This window comes from Aquarana catesbeiana, linkage group LG07, assembly GCF_042186555.1.
Source record: "Aquarana catesbeiana isolate 2022-GZ linkage group LG07, ASM4218655v1, whole genome shotgun sequence".
NCBI lineage: Eukaryota > Metazoa > Chordata > Amphibia > Anura > Ranidae > Aquarana > Aquarana catesbeiana.
In genome coordinates, this window is record NC_133330.1 from 291,970,878 (window position 1) to 291,998,569 (window position 27,692).

The following is a 27,692-nucleotide window of genomic DNA, read 5'->3' on the forward strand; positions in this document are numbered from 1 at the left end:
GCAAGCCTGCTTGGGTGCCCCCATTCCAAGCTTGCTCTGGGGGCACTTGGCAGGAAGGAGGGGCCAGGAGCACTGGCATTGGACCCGAGAAGTGGAGGATCGGAGCTGCTCTGTGCAAAACAAGAGCACAGAGCAGGTAAGTATAAACATGTTTGCTATTTTTTTTTTCAATTGCCTTTTAATATTACTTTAAACACTTCCTGTCATGAAGTTCCTTGTTCAGGCACTTTCTGTTCTAGGATGGCAATGCTTTGTCTCCTAATTGGACACCTGTGTTGTCGCCATTTGACACGGGCTTCTGATCAAGACTACAAGTTGCTGTTTTATGGCACACTGTGCAGGCATAGTCCATTGTTGTCACCATCAGGAAATGCCTAAGAATTGTCATCACTAGAATGCATTTAGACAGGAAGTGACTACAAAGTGGCTGCAGAAGAACAGGACTATCAATAAAAAGTGAAAACAAGTATTTAATTCTGAAAAATGGCAGCTGTTAATGACACACAGTGCTCATACAAGTAACTGTCATTAAGGCTTATATCTACTTTGCAAGTACTTTAAAAAAAATGTTTACAGTTTAAAATGTACATGCAGCGTGGAAACTTAAAGTTATGAGTTCTATTTTATTAGGACGAACAGCCAGCAAAGGGACCTGTCCCACAAAAGCCCATCCTGATTGTCAAACCACAGGTGTTACCAATCCTTCCACAGCAAGATGAGGCACCCCTTAAAACCAAAGGCACAGAAACCACAGAACCCACTGGGGACTTTCCCCCTGCAGGTATGAATAGAAATCATATACTGAACATGAGCTCTGGGGTTCTATTATGTTCTTTTGACACTTCTGACTTTTGCCTGATCGTGTGACCCTTTCAGTACAAGAACAGCTGGAATTTCTGGAGAACCGCAGGAGACAGTACAGGAAAGCAGCTCTCCAAGCCAAGCAAAAAAACGACCTGGTCCTTGCCAAAGAGCACATGGTAGTGGTCCGTACTATCCAAGCTTCCATCGATAAAGTCAAGAGCGGGACCCTTGTTGACATTGCCAAGGTTGGTGCATCAACAGACATTAATTTCATCTGTTAACATACACTATATTACCACAATTATTGGGACACCTGCCTTTACATGTACATGAAATTTAATGACATCCCAGTCTTGGTTCGTAGGGTTCAATATTGAGTTGGCCCACCCTTTGCAGCTATAACAGCTTCAACTCTTCTGGGAAGGCTGTCCACAAGGTTTAGGAGTGTGTCTATGGGAATGTTTGACCATTCTTCCATATGCGCATTTATGGGGTCCGGCACTGATGTGGACGTGGAGGCCTGGCTCGCAGTCTCCACCCTAATTTATCTCAAAGGTTTTCTTTAGGGTTGAGGTCTGGAACCTGTGCAGGCCAGTCAAATTCCTCCACCCCAAACTCACTCATCCATGTCTTTATGGACCTTGCTTTGGATGAGCGAGTTTGGGGTGGAGGAACTTGACTGGCCTGCACAGAGTCCTGACCTCAACCCGATAGAACACCTTTAGGGTGAATTAGAGCGGAGACTGTGAGCCAGACCTTCTCGTCCACATCAGTGCCTGACCTCACAAATGGTCTTCTGGAGGAATGGTCAAACATTCACATAGACACACTCCTAAACCTTGTGGACGGCCTTTCCAGAAGAGTTGAATCTGTTATAGCTGCAAAGGGTGGGCCAACTCAATATTGAACCCTACGGACTAAGGCCTGGTTCACACCTATGTATTTTTTAGTGTGTTTTCAGTTTTGCAGAAGCGCACTACAGTACATTTAACGTGGTTTCCTATGGATGTAGTTCACATCTGTGCATTTTTTGGGGAGGACCAGGGACTTTTTTTTCTGGTTTTTGGTTCCATAGGCTTCAATGGATGAAAAGCATATATTAAAAAACGCAAAATGCACCTGCAATATGCAAACTGCATAGGTGTAAATCAGAGCTAAGGCTGGGATGCCATTAAAGTTCATATGCGTGTAAAGGCAGGTGTCCCAATACTTTTGGTAATATAGTGTAGGTGTTTTGGAGCCATAGCTTAATCTTAATCATAGATGTCTCTTGTTTGACCTATGGGCTGAATGACATAAATCTAATAGATTCCCATATCTTGGCCAGTTATTGTATTCAGCTGTCTGAATACCAGCACAATGGCTGCATCCGATATGTTAGTGAATGTTCAGATGACAATTTTCCACCCGGCTGCTTCGATTCTTTTAGTTGAAGTTTGTTAAGCAGGGTGGTAGGGACAGGGTCACCCGTGGCTCAGACTGTAAACATTTATTTCTGTGTGTTCAGACTAAAGCTATTCATACCCTGTTTGAATTTTGGCCAATTCCTTATGAATAGTCTGACACATAGAGGGAAATGTTTTCAAGTTACAGTAGAACAAAGCAGTGCAGAACAGACACACTAGGATAAACTATAATACAGAGTTGCTAAAAACTAAAACCAACAACACTGGAGTTTCCAAACTTTTTAAACAAAGTGCCAGTTTATTGTCTTTCAGACTTTAGGGGGGCCGGACTATGGCCAGCACCAGTGGAAACTTCCCTGCAGGGTGGATATAAATCAATGATTTTTTAAAAAAAAATCAAAAAAATCAGATTTTTTATTTTTTAATTTAAATCTGATTTTTTGGATTTAAATCTGATTTTTTTTATTTTTATCAAATTTTATTTTAATAAAATGCTTTTGGAGTAAAAATCTATCTAAAGATAGTTTTCTATTTAAGATGCATTAATAATTTAGTTTATTCAGCATGACACGGAGCTTAGTTATGTAGCATGAGGCTGTATATTCTGCAATATTTACATTTTTGGTAAACTCATTCAATGAATCCAAGCTCTGCAAGCTGAGATAGAATGCACTGCATTGATGCATTCACACAAAGGCACAGTAAGACATAAGAGATAAAACAAAGTTCAGGAATATTCCTTTATCCCATTATTTTGCAAATCTATGTATACAATATTTTACAAACTGTATGATTGAATTGGTTCTGATATCGCTGTTTTACTAATCTGACAGCTTATTATTCTAAATAAGAAACCTTAGGTTTGTTTGCAAATATTAAAGATTCTAACTACCAGCGAGAATAAGTCCTTATATTTAAAGGGCACCTTTCATTTGAGATCCATCATAGCAGCGCCTGTTAGCGGGCATCCACTTACCTGCGGCCACCATGTCCCTCACCTTGTTGTGTCACTGCCACATCAGCAGCCGCCCCATTAAAGTGAATGGGACTGACGGTTAGTCAAAAGCGGGTCAGAGGAGGAGCCGCTGCGGGACAGAGATGACAGTTGCTCTTTAAAAATTATGATTTAAATCGAGTTGATTTAAATCAAATCCACCCTGCTTCCCTGTCCTCAGTGGGAGAAAACATCGCCACATTGGGTATTAGGGGGAGGAATAGTGCCCCATTGTTGGTGTCAGTTGGCAGAATAGCATCTCATATCAGTGGGAGGATTAGCGCCCCAAGGCCCGGAAAAAGGCAAGCAAAGGGCCGCAGTTTGGAGACCACTGCACTACACCAGTAGAAGGGATTGCAAATGTTTGCAAATGTTTTGCTGTATTCTGTCCATTATTGCAAAAGCAGGGGTCACAAATATGCAGTTACTTTGCTTAGAGGCAGTCTGATTTGCGTTAGATGGGCTCTTGAGTAACTCGCTTGATATATCCATTTCACTATGAAAATGCTCATCAGACAGCAAACTAGTTAGAGTACTGTGATGGATTCTTTCATCACTGGTTGAAAATGTGGAAGCATGCATTATTGGTACTTCCTGAGGATTGTGAAGAACTCTATTAGTACATGTAGAAGATGACGGTATCCATTATTGCAGTTCATGAGCTGCCGTTCATCGTAGGTCTATTGTAACAGAATGGACATATCTTCAAATTGTTAATCAGTCTTTGCTTTTTCCCAGATCCCACCACCTCCAGCAGATGAGGACAATGACTTTGTTGTAGTAGAACACGAAGATACTAGGTCACCACAGAACTCCGATGAAGTTTACTCTCAGTTGTTGAAGCTTCTTCAAGAACAGCATGAGGTACCTTGCACTTATCCTCCAAATATCCCATCTTATTCTCTAATTTTATATGTAAAGGTCTACTCCAGCCATACTTTTTATTTGATAGAATGGAATTTGTGTTATTACGGTCTGTGTCCCCTGCTTGGGAGATCTTCTCACTCTTTATTTTTAACCACTTGACGACCGCCTCACGCCGATTTACGTCGGCAAGGTGGCACGGACAGGCAAAATCACGTACATATACGTGATTTGCCTTCCGCGGGTGGGGGGTCCGATCGGACCCCCCCCCCCCCGGTGCCCGAGGCGGTCGTCTTTTGTCCCACGGTGATCGGAGATGAGGGGGAGGCCATCCGTTCGTGGCCCCCCCTCGCGATCGCCGCCGGCCAATCACATCATTCCTTTGCTGCTGTATGCTAAACAGCAGCAAAGGAAATGATGTCATCTCTCCTCGGCTCGGTAATTTCCGTTCCGGCCCGAGGAGAGAAGACAGGTATGTGAGTGCACCAACACTGCACAACACAGTAGAACATGCCAGGCACACAAAACACCCCGATCCCCCCCCCCCGATCGCCCCCCGATCACCCCCCCCCCCCCCCCCCCGTCACAAACTGACACCAGCAGTTTTTTTTTTTGTTTTTTTTTTCTGATTACTGCATTGGTGTCAGTTTGTGACAGTTACAGTGTTAGGGCAGTTAGTATTACCCCCTGTAGGTCTAGGATACCCCCTAACCCCCCCTAATAAAGTTTTAACCCCTTGATCACCCCCTGTCACCAGTGTCGCTAAGCGATCATTTTTCTGATCGCTGTATTAGTGTCGCTGGTGACGCTAGTTAGGGACCTAAATATTTAGGTTCGCCGTCAGCGTTTTATAGCGACAGGGACCCCCATATACTACCGAATAAATGTTTTAACCCCTTGATGGCCCCCTAGTTAACCCTTTCACCACTGATCACCGTATAACTGTTACGGGTGACGCTGGTTAGTTTGTTTATTTTTTATAGTGTCAGGGCACCCGCCGTTTATTACCGAATAAAGGTTTAGCCCCCTGATCGCCCGGCAGTGATATGCGTCGCCCCAGGCAGCGTCAGATTAGCGCCAGTACCGCTAACACGCACGCAGCATACGCCTCCCTTAGTGGTATAGTATCTGATCGGATCAATATCTGATCCGATCAGATCTATACTAGCGTCCCCAGCAGTTTAGGGTTCCCAAAAACGCAGTGTTAGCGGGATCAGCCCAGATACCTGCTAGCACCTGCGTTTTGCCCCTCCGCCCAGCCCACCCAAGTGCAGTATCGATCGATCACTGACACTTACAAAACACTAAATGCATAACTGCAGCGTTCGCAGAGTCAGGCCTGATCCCTGCGATCGCTAACAGTTTTTTTGGTAGTATTTTGGTGAACTGGCAAGCACCAGCCCCAAGCAGCGTCAGATTAGCGCCAGTACCGCTAACACCCACGCACGCACCGTACACCTCCCTTAGTGGTATAGTATCTGAACGGATCAATATCTGATCCGATCAGATCTATACTGGCGTCCCCAGCAGTTTAGGGTTCCCAAAAACGCAGTGTTAGCGGGATCAGCCCAGATACCTGCTAGCACCTGCATTTTGCCCCTCCGCCCGGCCCAGCCCACCCAAGTGCAGTATCGATCGATCACTGTCACTTACAAAACACTAAACGCATAACTGCAGCATTCGCAGAGTCAGGCCTGATCCCTGCGATCGCTAACAGTTTTTTTGGTAGCTTTTTATTGAACTGGCAAGCGCCAGCGGCCTAGTACACCCCGGTCGTAGTCAAACCAGCACTGCAGTAACACTTGGTGACGTGGCGAGTCCCATAAGTGCAGTTCAAGCTGGTGAGGTGGCAAGCACAAGTAGTGTCCCGCTGCCACCAAGAAGACAAACACAGGCCCGTCGTGCCCATAGTGCCCTTCCTGCTGCATTCGCCAATCCTAATTGGGAACCCACCACTTTTGCAGCGCCCGTACTTCCCCCATTCACATCCCCAACCAAATGCAGTCGGCTGCATGAGAGGCATTTTCTTTATGTCCTCCCGAGTACCCCTACCCAGCGAACCCCCCCAAAAAAGATGTTGTGTCTGCAGCAAGCGCGGATATAGGCGTGACACCCTCTATTATTGTCCCTCCTGTCCTGACAATCCTGGTCTTTGCATTGGTGAATGTTTTGAACGCTACCATTCACTAGTTGAGTATTAGCGTAGGGTACAGCATTGCACAGACTAGGCACACTTTCACAGGGTCTCCCAAGATGCCATCGCATTTTTAGAGACCCGAACCTGGAACCGGTTACCGTTATAAAAGTTAGTTACAAAAAAAGTGTAAAAAAAAAAAAAAATATATAAAATAAAAAAAAATAGTTGTCGTTTTATTGTTCTCTCTCTCTCTATTCTCTCTCTCTTGTTCTGCTCTTTTTTACTGTATTCTATTCTGCAATGTTTTATTGTTATTATGTTTTATCATGTTTGCTTTTCAGGTATGCAATTTTTTATACTTTACCGTTTACTGTGCTTTATTGTTAACCATTTTTTTGTCTTCAGGTACGCCATTCACGACTTTGAATGGTTATACCAGAATGATGCCTGCAGGTTTAGGTATCATCTTGGTATCATTCTTTTCAGCCAGCGGTCAGCTTTCATGTAAAAGCAATCCTAGTGGCTAATTAGCCTCTAGACTGCTTTTACAAGCCGTGGGAGGGAATGCCCCCCTCCCCCCCACCGTCTTCCGTGTTTTTCTCTGGCTCTCCTGTCTCAACAGGGAACCTGAGAATGCAGCCGGTGATTCAGCCAGCTGACCATAGAGCTGATCAGAGACCAGAGTGGCTCCAAACATCTCTATGGCCTAAGAAACCGGAAGCTACGAGCATTTTATGACTTAGATTTCGCCGGATGTAAATAGCGCCATTGGGAAATTGGGGAAGCATTTTATCACACCGATCTTGGTGTCATCAGATGCTTTGAGGGCAGAGGAGAGATCTAGGGTCTAATAGACCCCAATTTTTTCAAAAAAGAGTACCTGTCACTACCTATTGCTATCATAGGGGATATTTACATTCCCCGAGATAACAATAAAAATGATTAAAAAAAAAAAAAATGAAAGGAACAGTTTAAAAATAAGATAAAAAAGCAAAAAAATAATAAAGAAAAAAAAAAAAAAAGCACCCCTGTCGCCCCCTGCTCTCGCGCTAAGGCGAACGCAAGCTGCGGTCTGTCGTCAAATGTAAACAGCAATTGCACCATGCATGTGAGGTATCGCCGCGAAGGTCAGATCGAGGGCACTAATTTTTGCAGTAGACCTCCTCTGTAAATCTAAAGTGGTAACCTGTAAAGGCTTTTAAAGGCTTTTAAAAATGTATTTATTTTGTTGCCACTGCACGTTTGTGCGCAATTTTAAAGCATGTCATGTTTGGTATCCATGTACTCGGCCTAAGATCATCTTTTTTATTTCATCAAACATTTGGGCAATATAGTGTGTTTTAGTGCATTAAAATTTTAAAAAGTGTGTTTTTTCCCCAAAAAAATGCGTTTGAAAAATCGCTGCTCAAATACTGTGTGAAAAAAAAAAATGAAACACCCACCATTTTAATCTGTAGGGCATTTGCTTTAAAAAAATATATAATGTTTGGGGGTTCAAAGTAATTTTTTTGCAAAAAAAAATAACTTTTTCATGTAAACAATGAGTGTCAGAAAGGGCTTTGTCTTCAAGTGGTTAGAAGAGTGGGTGATGTGTGACATAAGCTTCTAAATGTTGTGCATAAAATGCCAGGACAGTTCAAAACCCCCCCAAATGACCCCATTTTGGAAAGTAGACACCCCAAGCTATTTGCTGAGAGTCATGTCGAGTCCATGGAATATTTTATATTGCGACACAAGTTGCGGGAAAGAGACAAATTTTTTTTTTTTTTTTTTTTTTTTGCACAAAGTTGTCACTAAATGATATATTGCTCAAACAGGCCATGGGAATATGTGAAATCACACCCCAAAATACATTCTGCTGCTTCTCCTGAGTACGGGGATACCACATGTGTGAGACTTTTTGGGAGCCTAGCCGCGTATGGGACCCCGAAAACCAAGCACCGCCTTCAGGCTTTCTAAGGGCGTGAATTTTTGATTTCACTCTTCACTGCCTATCACAGTTTCGGAGGCCATGGAAAGCCCAGGTGGCAAAAAACCCCCCCCAAATGACCCCATTTTTGAAAGTAGACACCCAAAGCTATTTGCTGAGAGGTATAGTGAGTGTTTTACAGACCTCACTTTTTGTCACAAAGTTTTGAAAATTGAAAAAAAAAAAAAAGTTTTTTCTTGTCTTTCTTCATTTTCAAAAACAAATGAGAGCTGCAAAATACTCACCATGCCTCTCAGCAAATAGCTTGGGGTGTCTACTTTCCAAAATGGGGTCATTTGGGGGGGTTTTGTGCCACCTGGGCATTCCATGGCCTCCGAAACTGTGATAGGCAGTGAAGAGTGAAATCAAAAATTTTCACCCTTAGAAATCCTGAAGGCGGTGCTTGGTTTTCGGGGCCCCGTACGCGGCTAGGCTCCCAAAAAGTCCCACACATGTGGTATCCCCATACTCAGGAGAAGCAGCTAAATGTATTTTGGGGTGCAATTCCACATATGCCCATGGCCTGTGTGAGCAATATATCATTTAGTGACAACTTTGTGCAAAAAAAAAAAAAAAAAAAAAGTGTCACTTTCCCGCAACTTGTGTCAAAATATAAAATATTCCATGGACTCAATATGCCTCTCAGCAAATAGCTTGGGGTGTCTACTTTCCAAAATGGGGTCATTTGGGGGGGGTTTGTGCCACCTGGGCATTCCATGGCCTCCGAAACTGTGATAGGCAGTGAAGAGTGAAATCAAAAATTTACACCCTTAGAAATCCCGAAGGCGGTGCTTGGTTTTCGGGGCCCCGTACGCGGCTAAGCTCCCAAAAAGTCTCACACATGTGGTATCCCCGTACTCAGGAGAAGCAGCTGAATATATTTTGGGGTGCAATTCCACATAGGCCCATGGCCTGTGTGAGCAATATATCATTTAGTGACAACTTTTTGTAAATATTTTTTTTTTTTGTCATTATTCAATCACTTGGGACAAAAAAAATAAATATTCAATGGGTTCAACATGCCTCTCACCAATTTCCTTGGGGTGTCTACTTTCCAAAATGGGGTCATTTGGGGGGGGGTTGTACTGCCCTGCCATTTTAGCACCTCAAGAAATGACATGGGCAGTCATAAACTAAAAGCTGTGTAAATTACAGAAAATGTACCCTAGTTTGTAGACGCTATAACTTTTGCGCAAACCAATAAATATATGCTTATTGACATTTTTTTTACCAAAGACATGTGGCCGAATACATTTTGGCCTAAATGTATGACTAAAATTTAGTTTATTGGATTTTTTTTATAACAAAAAGTAGAAAATATCATTTTTTTTCAAAATTTTCGGTCTTTTTCCGTTTATAGCGCAAAAAATAAAAACTGCAGAGGTGATCAAATACCATCAAAAGAAAGCTCTATTTGTGGGAAGAAAAGGACGCAAATTTCGTTTGGGTACAGCATTGCATGACCGCGCAATTAGCAGTTAAAGCGACGCAGTGCCAAATTGGAAAAAGACCTCTGGTCCTTAGGCAGCATAATGGTCCGGGGCTCAAGTGGTTAAATATATGCATCTATCAAATGAGCATGACAGAACTTTTTGGGTGGGGTCTAATGATCCATATTAACATCTAAATTGGTGAAGATACACATGGGCAGGTTATATATCATTTTATTATCACTAAAGGTCCAATTGACAAAGGTAAAAAAGCAGGATAAAGGTCTTTATTTTTAAAAGTGAAGTTGTTTTAGGCTGAGTGCAGTGAGATTTAAAATTTACTGTCGCATGGTTAAAATAAAAATCCATATCCTTGCATAAATCTTTGTGAATTGAACCTTTGTTGGATTTTATCTGGCCTCAAGGCCTGCCAAAAGTTTTTATCTGCATATACTGTATGTTTTTTGTTTTTAAATGCATTGTATGGCCAAAAGTTTGTGGACACCTGACCATTGCACCTATATTAGCTTGAGTTTGAAAACCCATTTCAAAACCATGGGCATTAAAGTTGTTGTAAAGGCAGAAGTTTTTTTTATCTTAATGCACTCTATGCATTAGGATAAAAAAACCTGTGTCCAGCAGACCCCCTTTTAATACCTGAGCCCCATCTCAATCCAGCGATGTTCCACGAGAGACTCGGCTGTCCTGGACTTCCCCTCCTCATTGGCTTAGACAGGAGCATGGCGCTATTGGCTCCGGCTGCAGTCAGTCAAAGTCAGTGATCCAATAAGGAGAGAAAGGGGGTGGGACCAGGCCACGGCTCCATGTTTTAACGGACACAGGGAGCTGCAGCTCGGCTCGTGTGCCCCCATAGCAAGCTGCTTGCTGATGGGGCACTCGACAGGAGGGAGGGGCCAGGAGCACCAAAGAGGGACCCGGGAAGAGGAGGATCTGGGCTGCTCTGTGCAAAACCAACTGCACAGAGCAGGTAAGTATAACATGCTTGTTATTTTTTAAAAGGAAAAAAACAAGACTTTAATATCAAGATGCCCCATCCCCTTGGTGGATTTTACAGTCACCACTGTTTTGAAAAAGCTCTGGAGTGTGTCTATGGAATTCTGTGCCCCTTAAGTAGCATTTTCAAGGTCGGATATTGATGTTGGAGAAGAAGTCCTGGCTTAAGTCGGCATTCAAGTTCACCCAAATTTCTTTCAACAGGATTTGGGTTAGGGCTCTGTGCAGGCAACTGAAGTTCCTCCACACCAAACTCATCAAAGCATGTTTTTACTAATCTGGCTTTGTGCATAGGAGCACAGGCATATGCTTTAGCTTTAACAGTACTTCTCACTGGAGACTCCTGAACATAGTAATTTGGAGTGGAGTCCACATATGTTTGAGCATATAGGTAGGTGTGATGATCAGGTGTCCAAAACTTATGGTGTACTCTATGTGGTGTTAAGGTGATACAATTTATGTTGATAAACAATTACAGGTAGGTGAGATGTGTCTATTTTTAACCCTGTTTAAATATGCACATATTTTAATTCACAGACCCAGACTGTCCACCCAGAGGGTTTACATCTATACAGTCCCTTTAATCTCTTTTCTTTTATAGACTGGTACAAATGATACCACAGCGTGGCTACTTGTAGTATTAAAAAAAAAAAAAAAAAAAACTCTTCTTAAGCTGTTCAATATGTAGAAAATAAATATTTACAGCTTTTGAATTAGATTAATCTTCAGGGGCTTTACGGACTGTCATCATCCAGTCTCTTGTTTCCTCCTAGAAATGTTTGCGGTACTCCAAGCAGTTTACACAGATGGGAAATGTTGCAGAAACCACAAGGTGAGTAAAGAGCCTCTACTTCAGTAACCAGATCAGTTATAGAATGTAAAGGTGGCCATAGACATTAGGGAACGGAGGCACGTGTGTCATCAAGTCATATTATTCTAAGAGAACAATACACAGACACATTTTCTTTCTTGTCCATTGAGAAACGCAGAAAGTCTTAAACCTTTTGTTTATGCTGCCGCCTACACTAGCAAACAAAAAACTGTAGGCCAGCCCAGGGTATAATTCTCCTACTAGCAGCAAGCCTCAGTTTCCTACGAGGATGGATGTTTTCTTCAGTTCTAATGTCCCAAAACTAACTTGAAATTTGTAGCTACTTCTTTTCTTCCCCAATCAAGATTAATCATATTCAATGGCTGCTGATGTTTTCTATTTACTGATTTGCATTTGCAGTTATCTAGAGCAGGTTTCCTTAGCCTAGCTTTTGGTCCTACTGCACTGGACGATTGTGCAGTGAGCCTGGAAGTGACCCTTGGGTCCTCCTGCTTCTGCCTTTTTTTTTTTTTACTATCAAGTCTCCTATGGGCATCAGGCCTCTGTTTGCGACATTTACAAGGCTTCCAGCTGGTTTTCTGTTCTAGGGCAGTACCCCCTTACTGTTGTTTTACCGTTGTTTGCTATGTTGCCCACCCCTCAGTTGGACCGCTTTGGATGTTCTACACATTTAGGACTTCCTTTGTTCCTTAATGGGAGAGGAAAAAAAAGGATTTTTGTACATACTATAAAACTCATTATGTGTGTGTGTGTGTGTGTGTGTATATATATATATATATATATATATATAACTCAGAGGCATGGCAACCACCCCAACCTATAACTGGCAGCAATAGCACATGTAAGGGCAACACTTGTCAAAAAAACAACTAAGAAAAAATCCCAGCTCACTTACCAACCAGCCTAAAACAAATTGTCCTGTCTAACGGTTCACATTAAAACAAGGGGTTTCATTTGCACACATTTGCAAATATATGCGTAAGCTGCAGGGCCACTTCACGGCACCCTAGTGTACTGCAGTTGGAAGTTGGAGAACATATACAGTGCCTTGAAAAAATATTCATATCCCTTGAATTTTCCGCATTTTGTCATGTTACAACCAAAAACGTAAATGTATTTTATTGGGATTTTATGTGATAGACCAACTCAAAGTGGCACATAAGTATGAAGTTGAAGGAAAATGATAAATGGTTTTCAAAATGTTTTACAGATAAATATCTGAAAAGTGTGGAGTGCATTTGTATTCAGCCAATCAATACTTTGTAGAACCACCTTTCACTGCAATTACAGCTGCAAGCCTTTTTTTGGTCTATCTCTACCAGCTTTGCACATCTAGAGAGTGAAATGTTTGCCCATTCTTCTTTGCAAAATAGCTCAAGCTTTGTCCGATTGGATGGAGAGCGTCTGTGAACAGCAATTTTCAAGTCTTGCCACAGATTTTCAATTGGATTTAGGTCTGGACTTTAAATGGACCATTTTAACACATGAATATACTTTGATGGAAACCATTCCATTGTAGCTCTGATTGTATGTTTAGGGTCGTTGTCCTGCTGGAAGGTGAACCTCCGCCCCAGTCTCAAGTCTTTTGCATAACTCTAATGCCCCGTACACATGGTCGGACATTGATCGGACATTCCGACAACAAAATCCTAGGATTTTTTTCTGACTGATGTTGGCTCAAACTTGTCTTGCATACACACGGTCACACAAAGTTGTCGGAAAATCCGATCATTCTGAATGCGGTGACGTAAAACACGTACATCAGGACTATAAACGTGGCAGTAGCCAATAGCTTTCATCTCTTTATTTATTCTGAGCATGCATGGCACTTTGTGCGTCGGATTTGTGTACGCACGATCGGAAATTCCGACAACTGATTTTGTTGTCGGAAAATTTTATAGCCTGCTCTCAAACTTTGTGTGTCGGAAAATCTGATGGAAAATGTGTGATGGAGCCTACACACGGTCGGAATTTCCGACAACAAGGTCCTATCACACATTTTCCGTCGGAAAATCCGACCGTGTGTATGGGGCATAACAGGTTTTCTTCTAAGATTGCCCTGTATTTGGCTCCTTCCATCTTCCCATCAACTCTGACCAGCTTCCCTGTCCCTGCTGAAGAAAAGCATCCCCACAACATGATGCTGCCACCACCATGTTTCACGGTGGGGATTGTGTGTTCAGGGTGATGTGCAGTGTTAGTTTTCCTCAGCACAAAGCGCTTTGCTTTTAGGCCAATTTTGGTCTCATCTGACCAAAGCACCTTCTTCCACATGTTTGCTGTGTCCCCCACATGGCTTCTCGCAAACTGCAAGCGGGACTTCTTATGGCTTTCTTTCAACAATGGCTTTCTTCTTGCCACTCTTCCATAAAGGCCAGATTTGTGGAGTGCACAACTAATAGTTGTCCTGTGGACAGATTCTCCCACCTGAGCTGTGGATGTCTGCAGCTCCTCCAGAGTTACCATGGGCCTCTTGGCTGCTTCTCTGATTAATGCTCTCCTTGCCCGGCCTGTCAGTTTATGTGGACGGCCATGTCTTGGTAGGTATGCCGTTGCACGATACTTCTCCACAACTTTATCCCTGACCTGTCTGGTGTGTTCCTTGGCCTTCATGATGCTGTTTGTTCTCTAAGGTTCTCTAACAAACCTCTGAGGGCTTCACAGAACTGCTGTATTTATACTGAGATTAAATTATACACAGGTGAACTATTTTCTAATTAGGTGACTTCTGAAGGCAATTGGTTCCACTAGATTTTAGTTAAGGGTATTAGAGTAAAGGGCGCTGAATACAAACGCACGCCACACTTTTCACATATTTATTTGTAAAAAAAAAAATTGAAAACCATTTATCATTTTCCTCTTTCTTCACAATTATGTGCCACTTTGTTCTGGTCTATCACATTAAATCCCAATAAAATACGTTTACGTTTTTGGTTGGTACATGACAATGTGGAAAAATTCAAGGGGTATGAATAACTTTTCAAGGCTCTGTATTGATAGATTAAGGGCAGGTATGCCTGGAGGGAGCCCACCCCTCCTTAAAGGTATAGGAATGCACTGGGACCCCAGCAATAGTACAATGGCACCAACAAATTCTTATCTGAGGCATGCTAGTAGTAGGAGGGGGTTATACCTTGGGCTGTCCTACAGTCTTTTATTTGTTTGCCAGTGTCAAATACTCCCTATAGGCTGCAGTATAATTAAAGTTTTAAGAAATTCTGTATCCTTCAATGGACTCCAAGAAAAATAGTTAATGGTAAATACACAAATGCAATTTTTGGTTGTATTATATTGTTGTTCACCACTTTGACAAACTGAGAATATGTAGAAAAAGTATTGAAAGAGCTCTTTGGGATAAATCTGCAGCAATGTGTGATGTTGTGTTCTTGTGACAGGTTCGAAAAAATGGCAGACGAATGCAAGAAGAATTGTGATATCCTTCACCTATCACAAGCTCAGGGCCGGGATCCACCTCCCTATCATTTTGAAGACAAGACATTGAAAATAGTCCGGTAACCATTTTGATCAGTACTGATTGTGAGGGTTGTTGAGAAGCAGTTCAGGGCAGGCATAGGTCAGATCAAGCACCAGTAACTGTTTAGGTCAGGCTTAGATCAGACCGAACAATGCTGAATGTTCAGATCAGGCACGGGTCAGAAATAACACCAGTAACTGTTCAGGTCAGCCATAAAGTAGACCCAACTCCAGTAACTGTTTAGGTCAGACGTAAGTCACATCTAACACCAGTAATTGTTCAGGTCCGTCATAGAACAGATCTAAAACCGGCAACTTGTCAAATCTACAACCGTTTAATGTTCAGGTTAGGCATGGGTCAGACTCCAACACCAGTAACTGTTCAGATACAGTGTCTATGTATTTTTCTTTTTAGAAATAGTAAAATATTGAAATTAAAAGGGGTAGGTTATGTGTGTGTTATTTGGACCGATTGTTGGTTTGTATATAACTGATGATGATCCTTCTGTCCCAACAGAGTATTCTCGGAGCTAAGTAGTACAGAGATGCTGCTGATTATAGTACGAGGCATTAATCTTCCAGCCCCTGCAGGTGACAATTTTCTTGTCTCTGTCCCTTTCAATACTCCTTCTTTAGCTGTTTGCAATAAAATATGGAGGAAAGCATGTTTGTCTAGCAAACCGCAAATATTTCTCAGCCATGTTCTTATCTGCTCTTTTGAGAGGAGAGGTGTCTGCACATTACAGGTGGTTGTTTTCAATGTATTTTTTTTTTTTTGTATTGTATTTATTTTTAAAGCCCAACTCCAGGCACATGAAGAAAACTACTCATTTTAAATGCTAATTTTTGTCTAGGGGATGAGGAATAAGGTGTGAATTTTTACCTTCATTCCTCGCTCCATCAGGGTCCCTCCAGTGGTGCAACTGGTCCCCCCCAGCCTCTTCTCCAAGGCCCTCCTGGCTGCAGTCACACTCCTGCCATCTGCAATTGCCCTGCATTGCACATTATGGATGCCGAGGGACCACCCACAGACAGGAGTGGGGGTAAGTCAAGTAATGCAGTCTTCTTATCTGCCTCTATGTAAAATAAAACATACCCTTGCACTGCTAGGAAGAATAGGGGCCCCCACTGCAAGTGTGTTTTTTTTTTCTCCCCATACCTGAACTTGGGCTTTAAAGTAATGTGTAGTGGCTTTGTATATTTATTGATTATTATGGTCAGAGATTAATAGAATTAACAAAAACAGATTTTTTTTTTTTGTCAGGCAAATACGAAATATTGAATATTCTCATCTTGTATGCTTATTTATGTTCAGCAGGTGGCTTTTTAGGCACCTTTTACATATGTGTTCTGTTTCCATCTCCTGTTGCAAGGAAATTATATAGGAGGGTTTTGCACTGTTCTATGCAGTTTTATTGAGTGGCTTAACTCCTACAGCATGAAAGGGCTCAGGTTTTCTGGATTCTGATAATAGAATTTGTATATTGGTTCACTCAGCAGTCATCAAAGACAGCATCCAGTTTTTTGTGGATGTTTATTTTACACCAATCCCAATTTAGGCACACTTTTTTTTTTTGAACCTACTGGAATAGCCTGGCTGAGTCTAGCATATCAGTTGTCTGATCTTGCTGGGATTCTTAGGGTCGTTGGGTTTTGAGGTTGTGCTAATGGCATCAGTTTGACATCTGTTTGAGACGCTTCTGCTTCAAGTTGGTTTCTCATTCCCATAGACTTGTATAGAGATGCAAAACTGCTTGAAGTGAATGAAAGTTTGTCAACACAGGCCTTTACTACACTAGAATGGTGTAAGCTGTTATCTGACATTTCTACCTTTCCTATATATAAATTGGCCAAATTAGTTCAGCTGAGCTTTTTCCCCTTTATTTCAAGGCTGTCCAAGGCAGCGTTTGGGGGCCATTATGCTATACAGGTTTAGGATTTCTGTAACACAAAGTAGTAAGGTTTGGTTTACTAAGATCTGTGTATCTTCCTCCATGCTCTGATATGTGTATGGACCTCAAAGATTGGATTTGGTTGAGACCTGTCCTATTACCCTCATCCTGTGGCTGGGGTCTCTGCTAAAGCCTCTTTTCACTAGTGTTGCAGTAACAAGCACGATGTAACTTCGGAGAGACTCTGAATTGTAAATGCCAGTGCTAATTGGCACTTCTCTGAACACATCTTGGTACTTCAGTCAGATATTAAAGAAATGTTAAAAGGTAACTCTACTTTTGTGGGGAAAAAAATGGGCAACTAAAACAAATAAAAATATAGCATATACAATTGTGACATAAGTCATATTGTAATTGAATGTTATAAAAAAAATTACTTTTCCTTTTCAATGTGCAGTTCTGTAATTTTCTGTAAAATGCAATGCAATATGGCTACCTGGAGGCATTCTGTACACAGATGGTGTACAGAACGCCCCCTGAAAATGTCATTTCTTTTTCATACATCATTACCTGCTGGGTTATACTTCATCTCCAGGTAAATGGCCACTGGTAGACCAAAGGTCTTTAGACAGGAAGTGATCCCCTATATAACCCCTCCCATACAGGAAGTACTTCTGTTTTTTACCAGTGTCTGCAAGGTGGATGGCACGGTTGTTTGAGCTCCAGGTCTCTAGTCCCACAAACGGTTCTTAAATGAATCAAGGCATTGACCAATCGGATCCATTTGACACAGGCTTTATATGCTTGGATAAATGGTACCCGAGCCTCACAAAGAAGACTCGAGATCTTGCGAGGTGTACGAAGATTTGCGTCTTGCGCGAATACAGCCACGCCCATTTGCCGGGACCACGCACGTGCATACACATGCACAGAATGTTCTGGTGCACAGCCAGCTTATTCAAGCTGTATATGCCAAGCATGCGGTGCTTCCAGAAGGCAGCCGTGGGACACAGAGCAGACTCTGAACAGGCAGTGGTTAATTTCTCCCTCCCAGGGTCACGTGAGTAACCAAGTGTTGCTTGGCAGGCTAAAGGTGCTTAGCAGGATTGTTACATAGGGGCTTGGTGAGCCATATTAAAGGGTCTCCCTTCTGAGGTGTTTTAATACTACACCCAAGTAATCTTTTTGTGGCTAGTTAATGTCTTCAAAAAAGAGGAGCGGGACTAAGACTAAAGGGAAGGGCACACCTATGTCGTCAGTAGTTCCTGATGAACATAGTCGTATCCCTAGTGTTGTATCTCCTGAAGGACCAGAGGCTTCCAGGCAATCTGAGCCGCTGCGCTTATCTGGTATTGTATTTCAGTAGAGGAATGTAATTTTCTGTTTGTGGCTCCACCCTTCAGGTTTGCTACAGCTCCCTGGGTGTTCACAAAGGTCCTAGCACCAGTACTGGGTCTTTTAAGGGCCCAAGGGATCCTGGTGCTCGGGTATCTGGATGACCATATGCTCATTACAGGCTCTAGTACAGAGCATAACATGCACAGTGCGGTAGTTGAAAAGCTTAGGCTGGATCAGAAATACTAAAAGGTCAGCCTTGAAACCAGCTCAAAGTCTAAAGTATTTAGGTCTGATCCTAGATACGGTCCAAGCAAGAGTATTCTTGCCACCTGCAAGGATCTGTGCCCTGAAGGATCAGGGGGTCAGATAAGGGGCACCAGACAATCCTCCATTGGGCTCTGTATGAGTCTTCTAGGGAGGATGGTATCCTCCTTCGAGGCGGTGCTCTATGCCCAGTTCCATTCCAGGCTTCTATTAGACATCTTGTTGGCTTGGAACAGGAGAGGACATGCCCTAGATTATCCAATGTTCTTTTCTCCTCGGGCACGCTTAAGCCTAAACTGGTGGTTGCAGGATCAGAACCTGAGAAAGGGAAGATCCTTCTTCCCAGTAACTTGGAGAGTACTGACTACAGATGCCAGTCTCTCAGGCTGGGGAGCGACCCTAGAGGGGCTCACAGCTCAAGGGAAATGGTCAAGGAGAGAACAGATCCTGCTCATCAACGTCCTGGAATTACGGGCAGTACGACTGGCCCTATGGACTGTGGAGCTTCAGGACTACCCCATCGGGGTTCAGTCCGACAATGCCGCTGTAGTGGCCTATGTAAACCACCAAGGCGGTACCAGGAATCGTTCAGCTCTGAAGGAGGTGAACCACATACTAGCTTGGGCAGAGGGACATGTGCCGATTCTATCGGCAGTAGAAAACTGGAAGGTAGATTATCTCATCCAGTAGCAGATCTGCCCGGGGGAATGGTTCCTACACCCAGGGGTGTTCCAGGAAATTTGCCAACGTTGGAGATGGCCAGAGGTCGACCTACTGGCATCCAGGTTCAACAACAAGCTACAGTAGTTTGTGTCCTGAACAAGAGATCCTCTGGCAATCGGAGCAGATGCTCTGGTAGTTCCACGGACCCAGTACTCCCTGGTTTATGCTTTCCCCCCGATCCCTGTCCTTCCAAATTTGTTGTGCAGGATTCGGAGAGAGGGAGTTCCAGTCATTCTGGTGGCACCAGCCTGGCCCAGAAGGTCCTGGTTCCAGGAAATTGAGAGACTGACAATAGACGGCCATGGACGCTTCCACTGCGCCTCGAGCTACTGTCTCAGACTGTAATCAGTGCATTTGTATAGCACTGATCACTGTATAAATGTCACTGGTCCCAAAAAAGTGTCAAAAGTGTCTGCCGCAATGTCGCAGTCACTATAAAAATCGCAGATCGCCATTGCTAATTAAAAAAAAAAATAATAAAAATGCCATAAATCTATCCCCCATTTTGTAGACGCTATAACTTTTGCGCAAACAAATCAATATACACTTATTATGATTTATTTTTATTTTTTTACCAAAAATGTGTAGAATACATATCGGCCTAAACTGAGAAAGACATTTTTATATATATATATATATATATATATATATATATATATATATATTTTTTTTTTTTTTTTTTTTTTGGGGGGGGAGGGGATATTTATTATAGCAAAAAGTAAAAAATATTGCTTTTTTTCCAAAATTGTCGCTCTTTTTTTATTTATAGCGCAAAAAATAAAAACCGCAGAGGTGATCAAATACCACCAAAAGAAAGCTCTATTTGTGGGAAAAAGAAGGACGTCAATTTTGTTTGGGTGCAGCGTCACACGGCCGCGCAATTGTCAGTTAAAGTGACGCAGTGCCGTATCGCAAAAAGTGCTCTGGTCAGGAAGGGGATAAATTCTTCCGGGGCTGAAGTGGTTAATGAGTTTCTTACTCGTGTTCCTAAATTAAAATCTTTTTTTTTTTTTTTTTTTTTTTTCAGTTGCTTTTTGACCTTGTAACCCGGAGGATTCAAGTGATCCTGTGCTTTGCGAATGCAGGGCAAAGCAACAGGTTGACTTTAATGCCAACTTCTACTATAGCCTGTGCTCACTTATCTGTTGGTCTTCCATGCCTTCTTTCAACAGTTGAGGAAAGAAATCCCTGTATTCTGCTTAAGCTTACAAAGGGGCTGAAGACTCGCACCCAACCCCATGTGACAACGCTGACCCAATCACAAGCACCAGCGTTGTCATGTGAGAGGAAAGGGAGTTGGTCACATCCTCCCCACTCCTGGAAGTACCATATTTATTTTTTAGCTGCAAGGGGCTGAAAGTAGCAGTGGGGGGGGGGGGGGGGATGATGAAAAATATTCTGCAGGGGAGGGGGGGAATTCAAAGCACTTTGTTGTTTTGCCCTGCATGGAACAAGGCAAGATTTGCTTTAATGGCACAAACATTCAAATGGGCTCTCAGGATCTGCTGAATATACAGCAAAGTGTGGACTCTATCCATGGCTGTGTTGCACCCTTTGTCACAATATAACTCCATGTTTTATATGTAGTTTTTTTTCGCTGTTACTTTTTACTTGTAGTTTTACTTGGTATCCGATGACAACTACCCAATTCTGTTAATCTGTTTCACAGGAATGACGCCCAACGACCTGCATGCGTTTGTGAAGTTTGATTTTCCATATCCAAGCACGGTAAGAAGTGAAGAGGAAACTGTTTATACCTGTGAAATCTCAGTCCCTACAATTCTTCTTTGTGGGTTTAAAAGGCCAGAGACCGCGATCAAGCGGAATGTTGCTGCAGTTCAGTCTATACAGTTTAAGCACCCCATCTCAGGCTCCTATTAACCACTAGCCGACCAGCGCATGAAGATGTACGTCGGCACAATGGCACAGCTGGGCAAATGGGCGTACAGGTACGTCCCCTTTAAATCGCGGCATTGTGGGCACGCGTGCCCGCTGCGTACTCCGTGACCGCGGGTCCCACGGACTCCATGTCCACCAGGGGCCCGTGATCATGTAACGGAGCGGAAGAACGGGGAGATGCCTTTGTAAACAAGGCATTTCCCCTTTCTGCTTAGTGACATGACAGAGATCTACTGCTCCCTGTGATCAGGAGCAGTGATCGCTGTCATGTCAATGGAAGCCCACCCCCCCCAAAGTTAGAACACCTCCCTAGGACACACTTAACCCCTTGATCGACCCCTAGTGTTTAACCCCTTCCCTGCCAGTGTCATTTACACAGTAATCAGTGCATTTTTATAGCACTGATCGCTGTGTAAATGACAATGGTCCCAAAATGGTGTGCGATGTGCGACCGTAATGTCGCAGTCATGATAAGAATCACAGATCCCTGCCATTACTGATAATAATAAAAAATGCCATAAATCTATCCCATTTTGTAGACGCTATAACTTTTGCGCAAACCAATCAATATACGCTTATTGCATTTTTTATTTTTTTTTACCAAAAATATGTAGAAGAATACATATTGGCCTAAACTGAGAAAAAAAATAGTTTTTTTATTTTTTGGGGGGATATTTTTTTATAGCAAAAAGTAAAAAATATTGTTTTTTTTTTTCCAAAATTGTCGCTTTTTTTTGTTTATAGCGCAAAAAATAAAAACCACAGAGGTGATCAAATGTGGGAATAAAAAGGACGTGAATTTTGTTTGGGTGCAGTGTCGCACAACCGCGCAATTGTCAGTTAAAGCGATGCATGCCGTAAAAAAGTGGTCTGGTCATGAACGGGATATAATCTTTCCAGGGCTGAAGTGGTTATTGTGCTGAAATGGAATTATGCTTTGAAAAGGAACATTTTATTATACATTATATTATACAGGATTTATATAGCGCCAACAGTTTGTGCAGCACTTTACAATGTAGAATAGGGACAGTACAATTACAGTACAGTTCATCACAGTAGAATTAGGAGGGCCCTGCCCATGGAGCTTACAGTCTAAAGGGACATTTGAGTCTATCTGAGCTTTTAAACGCAGTCAATGTTTTTTCTCTTGCAGGAACAGCCACAGAGAAATAAAACCTTAGTCGCTAAGAACACCAACTCTCCAGGTGAGATTATTCAAGTATTTCTCTGCCTAATGCTATTGTTGGGCAGCGTATGTGTGATTGTTCAGAGAACTAAAACCACCGCCACTCAGAGTACTGCTGCAGGAAGGTGATGCTGAATGTCCAGAAGAATAAACCCAGCCTGGACTGACACTGCGGGGGAGATTTACTAAAACTGGTGCACACAAAATCTGGTGCCAGCTGTGCTAAGAAACCAATCAGCTTCTAGGTTTCATTGTCAAAGCTTAATTGAACAAGCTGCAGTTAGAAGCTGATTGGTTACTATGCACAGCTGCTCCAGATTCTGTGTGCACTAGTTTTAGTAAATCTCCCCGTGTTTCTGTTAATGGATAATATACTAAAGGATTGATTTGCTAAAGGCAAAAAGACTATTCAGTTTGCACTCTGCAGCGGAATTTGCTCCAGAGCTTAGTAAATAAGGGGAAGATCTACTGACTTCCATCGTTCAATATTGTGCAGGCAAAAATGCTGTGTTTAATTTCATTTTCCCTGCATGCGATTGGGTTTTCATTGCAAAATGAAGCTTCACCTCATTTACTAAGCTCTAGAGCTAATTCCCTTGTAGAGTGAAGAGTCTGTTTGCCTTTAGTAAATCTACCCCTACGTCTAATCCATACAATATAATTGGTGGCCCCTGAAGGAACATGTTGTCTTTTTTTTTTTTTTCTTTTTTTTTTTTTTTTTAGGCTGGGTTCACACTAGTGCGAATTGGATAGTAAGTGATAATTGGATGCGGCTTTCCTCCACATTCAATTCGCATGACAGGAGATTGTGACCGACTCTCTATGTAGCTGGTTCACACATCTCCGGGATGGCTGCGGAACAGATTGCACAGGAGTCCTGTGCGTCTTTGGCTTCGTTTTTAGGACTGAATTCAGGCAAAAAATTCGTCCCTGAAACGGGTAACAGGGATGCACCGAACCCCTGCTGTGAGGCGCAGCAGGCATCAGTGTGAGCCCAGCCTACTATTGAACAGGACCTGGGTCTCTTAATTTTCATTTGTTGTGTATTTGTGTGTGTGTAGCATCCTCTCAGTAGAACATCTTTGGTGGTGGAACCTGAAGGAAAAAAATGAGAGAGAAATTTGTTAAAATCAAAATGATTCTCTTTGAAAGTAAAAACTACCCGATTGTCTTTCTTATGTCAGCAGGTTGACGAGAAAGGTGTATTTTTAGCTAATTGCTTTTACTTTTTATAGCAGTGCTCCTCTGTAAGCCTAAATATGACTACAAGGGTAATCTGATCATGTCTGTTTATGGTCAGATCATGGCACACATCTAACTACAATCTGTAGCAGATCTCTTATCAAGAATTACAGCTACAGATCTGCTTACATTAAATATTTCTTGATTCGGGTGACAGTTAAAAGCAGTGCACATGCTGCAATGCGATTCTTCTATATTCTGAGAGAAAACGGGGATCTGTAGCATGTCAGTTGTAGAGACTTTACTGTAATAAGGCCATCCAAACAAATCCAATATATTCTGCCATCCACGCTATACTGCACAGATGGATGAAACTCCCACTGTGGCCGTCAGAAATCAGAATACCTGAATAGCGACTGCATCTGATTGGATGCAGCCGCTGTTTGGCCAATAATTTTCCACCTGGCTCCTTTGATATTTTAATTGAAAGGTGTCAAACCAGAGGGGGCGACAAGAACTGGCCAAAGTTTGTACAGTGCATGGCCAGCTTAGCAAATCCTTTCAACTCTTGTGTATGCTTCACTGCAGCCTTCTTCAACCAGGATGTCTGGGCACCTTCAGGGGAGCCTAAAAATTCCTTCAAATTGCCCAAAAACTGTACAAGACAGTGGGTGGATCAAGCCTGCTTGTTTGGTACAGAAAGCCACAGTTTTCCTAACAACCGCTGATGTAATTGTTTGAAGAGGACACCAGGCACCCGCACAACATCCTTGCTTGACCCCCCCAGCCATCAGCACTGGGGTCATGTTAGCTGCGTGGGGGGGAGAGAAAATAAGGAAGAAGAAATGCTGGAAAATTAGTCAGTACCAGTGTGCAAAAATGTATTTGCTTCAAAACAATAAATCGTCTCGAATGTTGGGTGTCTTACGTGTATGGATGCTGCTGCAATACTGTATGTAAAACTAGTTTAGTTTTTTACAATTTGGTAGCGGGTGCCTTGAGATCGATGCCTTTCCATCATTTTAAAGGGTGCCTTGACTGGAAAAAGGTTGCGAAACACTGTTTTACCATATATCAATCTGTACTGTCCTGTCAGTCACAGTGATTGAATAATTTGTCTATGGTATACGACGGTAATGTATGTTCTGTTTGCATGGTCTTTGTTATACAGAGTATGAACAGTCGTTTAAACTAAATATCAACCGCAACCACAGAGGCTTCAAACGGGTGGTTCAGGCCAAAGGCATCAAGTTTGAAATCTTCCACAAAGGGTGAGTGACTGTTAGGCCTTGTTCGCACTAAATTTCTAAAGCCTTGTACGCACCAGTAGTGTTTTTTTCATTCAACCCAGCAGTTCTGAACAAACAGAAAAAACTGACAGCTCGGGAGTAGCCGCTGTACTAACTATCTGGCGTTAGTACATCAATCTTCCCTGCTGTTCTATTGTGTTCTGACAAGGGAATGCCCCCCCCTCCCCAAAAAAAAAAATACTCCAGTCAGCGATTTCAGCCACTGGCTAAGAGCGCTGCTTGGGAGTCGGTCGCAAGACCTTTTTTGGTCATGCTCCTTTTCTTTTAAAGGGAAGTGGCATTACAGGAAATAAACCATTGTAGTGGTGAATGTTTCCTCTGCATACTCTATTAGCAGGGAAGGCAACAGCATGGATTCCTTTCCCTCATGTTTGGTCTCCTGCAGATGATGCTGATGTATGAGCAATTGGCTGAACAGAGGAAGAGGAGAAGGGCATCCAGGCACTATTGGGTACATCCAATTGATAGGAGATATTCTATAAGACACTTTCATGCCCTGTATCATCATTTACGCACCTATCCTCAGAAGTTGATGTCTGCCATCTTCAACCAGCATTAACAGGGAGTGCATAGAAGGAAGTAACTGCAGGACACTCTATGCTCGCATCTATCATTAAAGGGCATTGTGGGACATTATATTCCTCCTGCATTATTAAAACTCATTTTAACGCATCACAACCGCCTGCCAATGCGTTTAAGGAGTGTTACCATAGACTTGAATGGGAAGCGTTGAAAGGCTTCAGTTTCCTCCAGATTCGAGATGAGGCTTCGATTTTGAAGCAACGCTAAAGCTTCTTGTTTTGGGATAATGAACAGCACTGTGTGCTGTCCATAGTATCGTTTGCATAGGCGTTTGAGGAGCATTAAACGCACCCCTCAAGCGCCTGCTTTCAATGCCAGTGTGAACTTAGTCTTAGAGAGGACAGCGGGCTATGACCTTCCACAAAGCTGTAGCTAGTGTTAGCTTTGACGTTTGTAATCATCCTTGTCACCCCACTTAATATAAATGTCAGCCCTTCACTCCAACTCATGGGCTGCACCCCTGGCTTACTCTTGGCTTAGGATAAAGTACAAAAGGTTTGCAAGTATTCTAGGCTCCCTGAAGTTGTCTGTAGATATAGTAAATAATATGATTGCCAGGTATTTTTTCATCGTTTGCATCCAACTTGGCGCATACCCGCTCTGTCTGAACAAAAACAAAGAGATACACTGTGGTTCTAGAGATGTCCATCTCATGTCTATGTGCAGCCCATAGACTTGTTTACTTGATCAGATGTTGTTAAAAATACTTCTCTCTCCTCTTCTGCAGAGTATTCTTGTTCAGAAGTGATAAGCAAATTGGGACTGCAAATGTTAAACTGGACAAGTTGGAGACACAGTGTGAGATTCGAGAGATTGTAGAGGTAATAGTAATATCGCTTTAATGCAAACATCTGTTAAAAAAAAAAAAAAAAGTACAAATATAAGTAAACAAACTCTCTATACCTTTTACATTGATTGTACTTAAGTATATCTTAACCTTATTTCAGGTGTTTGATGGAAGAAAACCAACTGGGGGGAAACTTGAAGTAAAGGTTAGGTTAAGGGAGCCTCTCAATGGTCAAGACCTTCAAACAGTGACAGAGAAGTGGCTGGTGATGGACCCTGTTACAAGGAAGGTAATGGCATCTGGTTAATCAGGCGTTTCTTGCTTAGTCGGACATAGAATTTGGTGGCATTATAAAACTAAACTCCGTGAAGGAGCTACAAGTCACGTTGCACATGTTTCCATGGTGCAGCTGGAAAGACTCCCATCTTCCACACAAGAATAGTGGTGGCCAAACAACAACTCCAATCAATTTTGATGGAAATAACAGTAAATCAATTCAAGACAGTAACAGCTTCGATCTTTGAAGTTGATGGTAGGCTGTTTTGATCCATATGATTGTTTTTATGATCGAAATCTGGTTGAAAGTGGTTAAATTGCTAGAAAACTTTCAGGTGTATGACCATAAACTTGCCAATTTGATGCCCCTTGCTACTTTCTTGCAAGGGTATTTCACTGTTTAGCCTGGCTAAACATGACCGGACTCCACTGGACTGGACATGGTGGGACTATCCTTTTAAAGAGCAGTTCCAGTCTGTAAAAAAAAATTCAAAATCAACAGCTACAAATGCTGTAGCTGCTGACTTTTAAAATAAGGACATCTCGCGATGTTGGCACCCATAGCCGATTTGTCAATCGGCTTCTGGTGCCAAATTTAGCCGTGGAGGAGGAGAGGGTGCGAACAAGCGGAGCTTCCCCTTTTGGGCGGAGCTTCGCTTTAAGTGCTCTTTGGGCACTAGGTTCTGAGTATCGCGCTTTCCAAAAACCGTTTTGGTAACCGGTTAGGCGCAGAGCACTTTCCAGGTCCAAAGTCAATGGCATTGCCTCAACGCTTGCCCTGTCCTTTGCATACTCACTATGTGAGTCGGCTGAGCACTGGAAGCTACCTCATTGTTAGAATAATTGGTCGCCTCTCAATTTCTTGCTTTCTCATGGTTCTTTAAAGAAAAGGGGTTAACTCTGAGGGACTTAGCGCTGACTTCATCCACTGGGGAAAGTGTGTCGTGCACAATTATGTTATTCATCATTAAAAAAGCATCTCTCCAATCTCCAGGCAGTCTCCAGTTCTTGTTTTTGTTGGGCCTGTTTCCAGTTATTTGCTTTTTCACACCCCTATGTTTGACTGCTTTTGGAAGTTCCAGCACTTTGACTTCCTGTGTCCCTTAATAGACCATAAAACCCTTATCTTGGAGTACATTGAGAGACACAGGTCCTACCCCTCCCTGCTTGTGATAATACTATCAGTACTGCTTTGCTGAAAAAATTTGAGGCCTGCTGGTTGAACCCTGGGCTTGCCTACAGTTTTTGTTTCCCAGTCTCCAGCCCTCATGTAGATGGTAGCGTAACTCAAAGGTTTAGAACTGCCTGTGTCCCTCTCAAGAAAATAAT

At 42.6% G+C, this 27,692-nt stretch overlaps 1 protein-coding gene across 2 annotated transcripts in view; it reads left to right on the forward strand.

Moving 5' to 3' along the window:
- Nucleotides 1–27,692, forward strand: part of CC2D1B (coiled-coil and C2 domain containing 1B) — a 79,771-nt gene that overhangs the window by 50,236 nt on the left and 1,843 nt on the right. For both annotated transcript variants that reach the window (XM_073593532.1, XM_073593531.1), the window contains exons 14-24: nt 631–781; nt 877–1,049; nt 3,943–4,068; nt 11,392–11,450; nt 14,846–14,962; nt 15,442–15,515; nt 20,811–20,869; nt 22,194–22,245; nt 24,580–24,679; nt 26,028–26,121; nt 26,248–26,376. In XM_073593532.1, the coding sequence (XP_073449633.1) occupies nt 631–781; nt 877–1,049; nt 3,943–4,068; nt 11,392–11,450; nt 14,846–14,962; nt 15,442–15,515; nt 20,811–20,869; nt 22,194–22,245; nt 24,580–24,679; nt 26,028–26,121; nt 26,248–26,376 (1,134 nt within the window). The remainder of the gene's footprint in view (nt 1–630; nt 782–876; nt 1,050–3,942; nt 4,069–11,391; nt 11,451–14,845; nt 14,963–15,441; nt 15,516–20,810; nt 20,870–22,193; nt 22,246–24,579; nt 24,680–26,027; nt 26,122–26,247; nt 26,377–27,692) is intronic.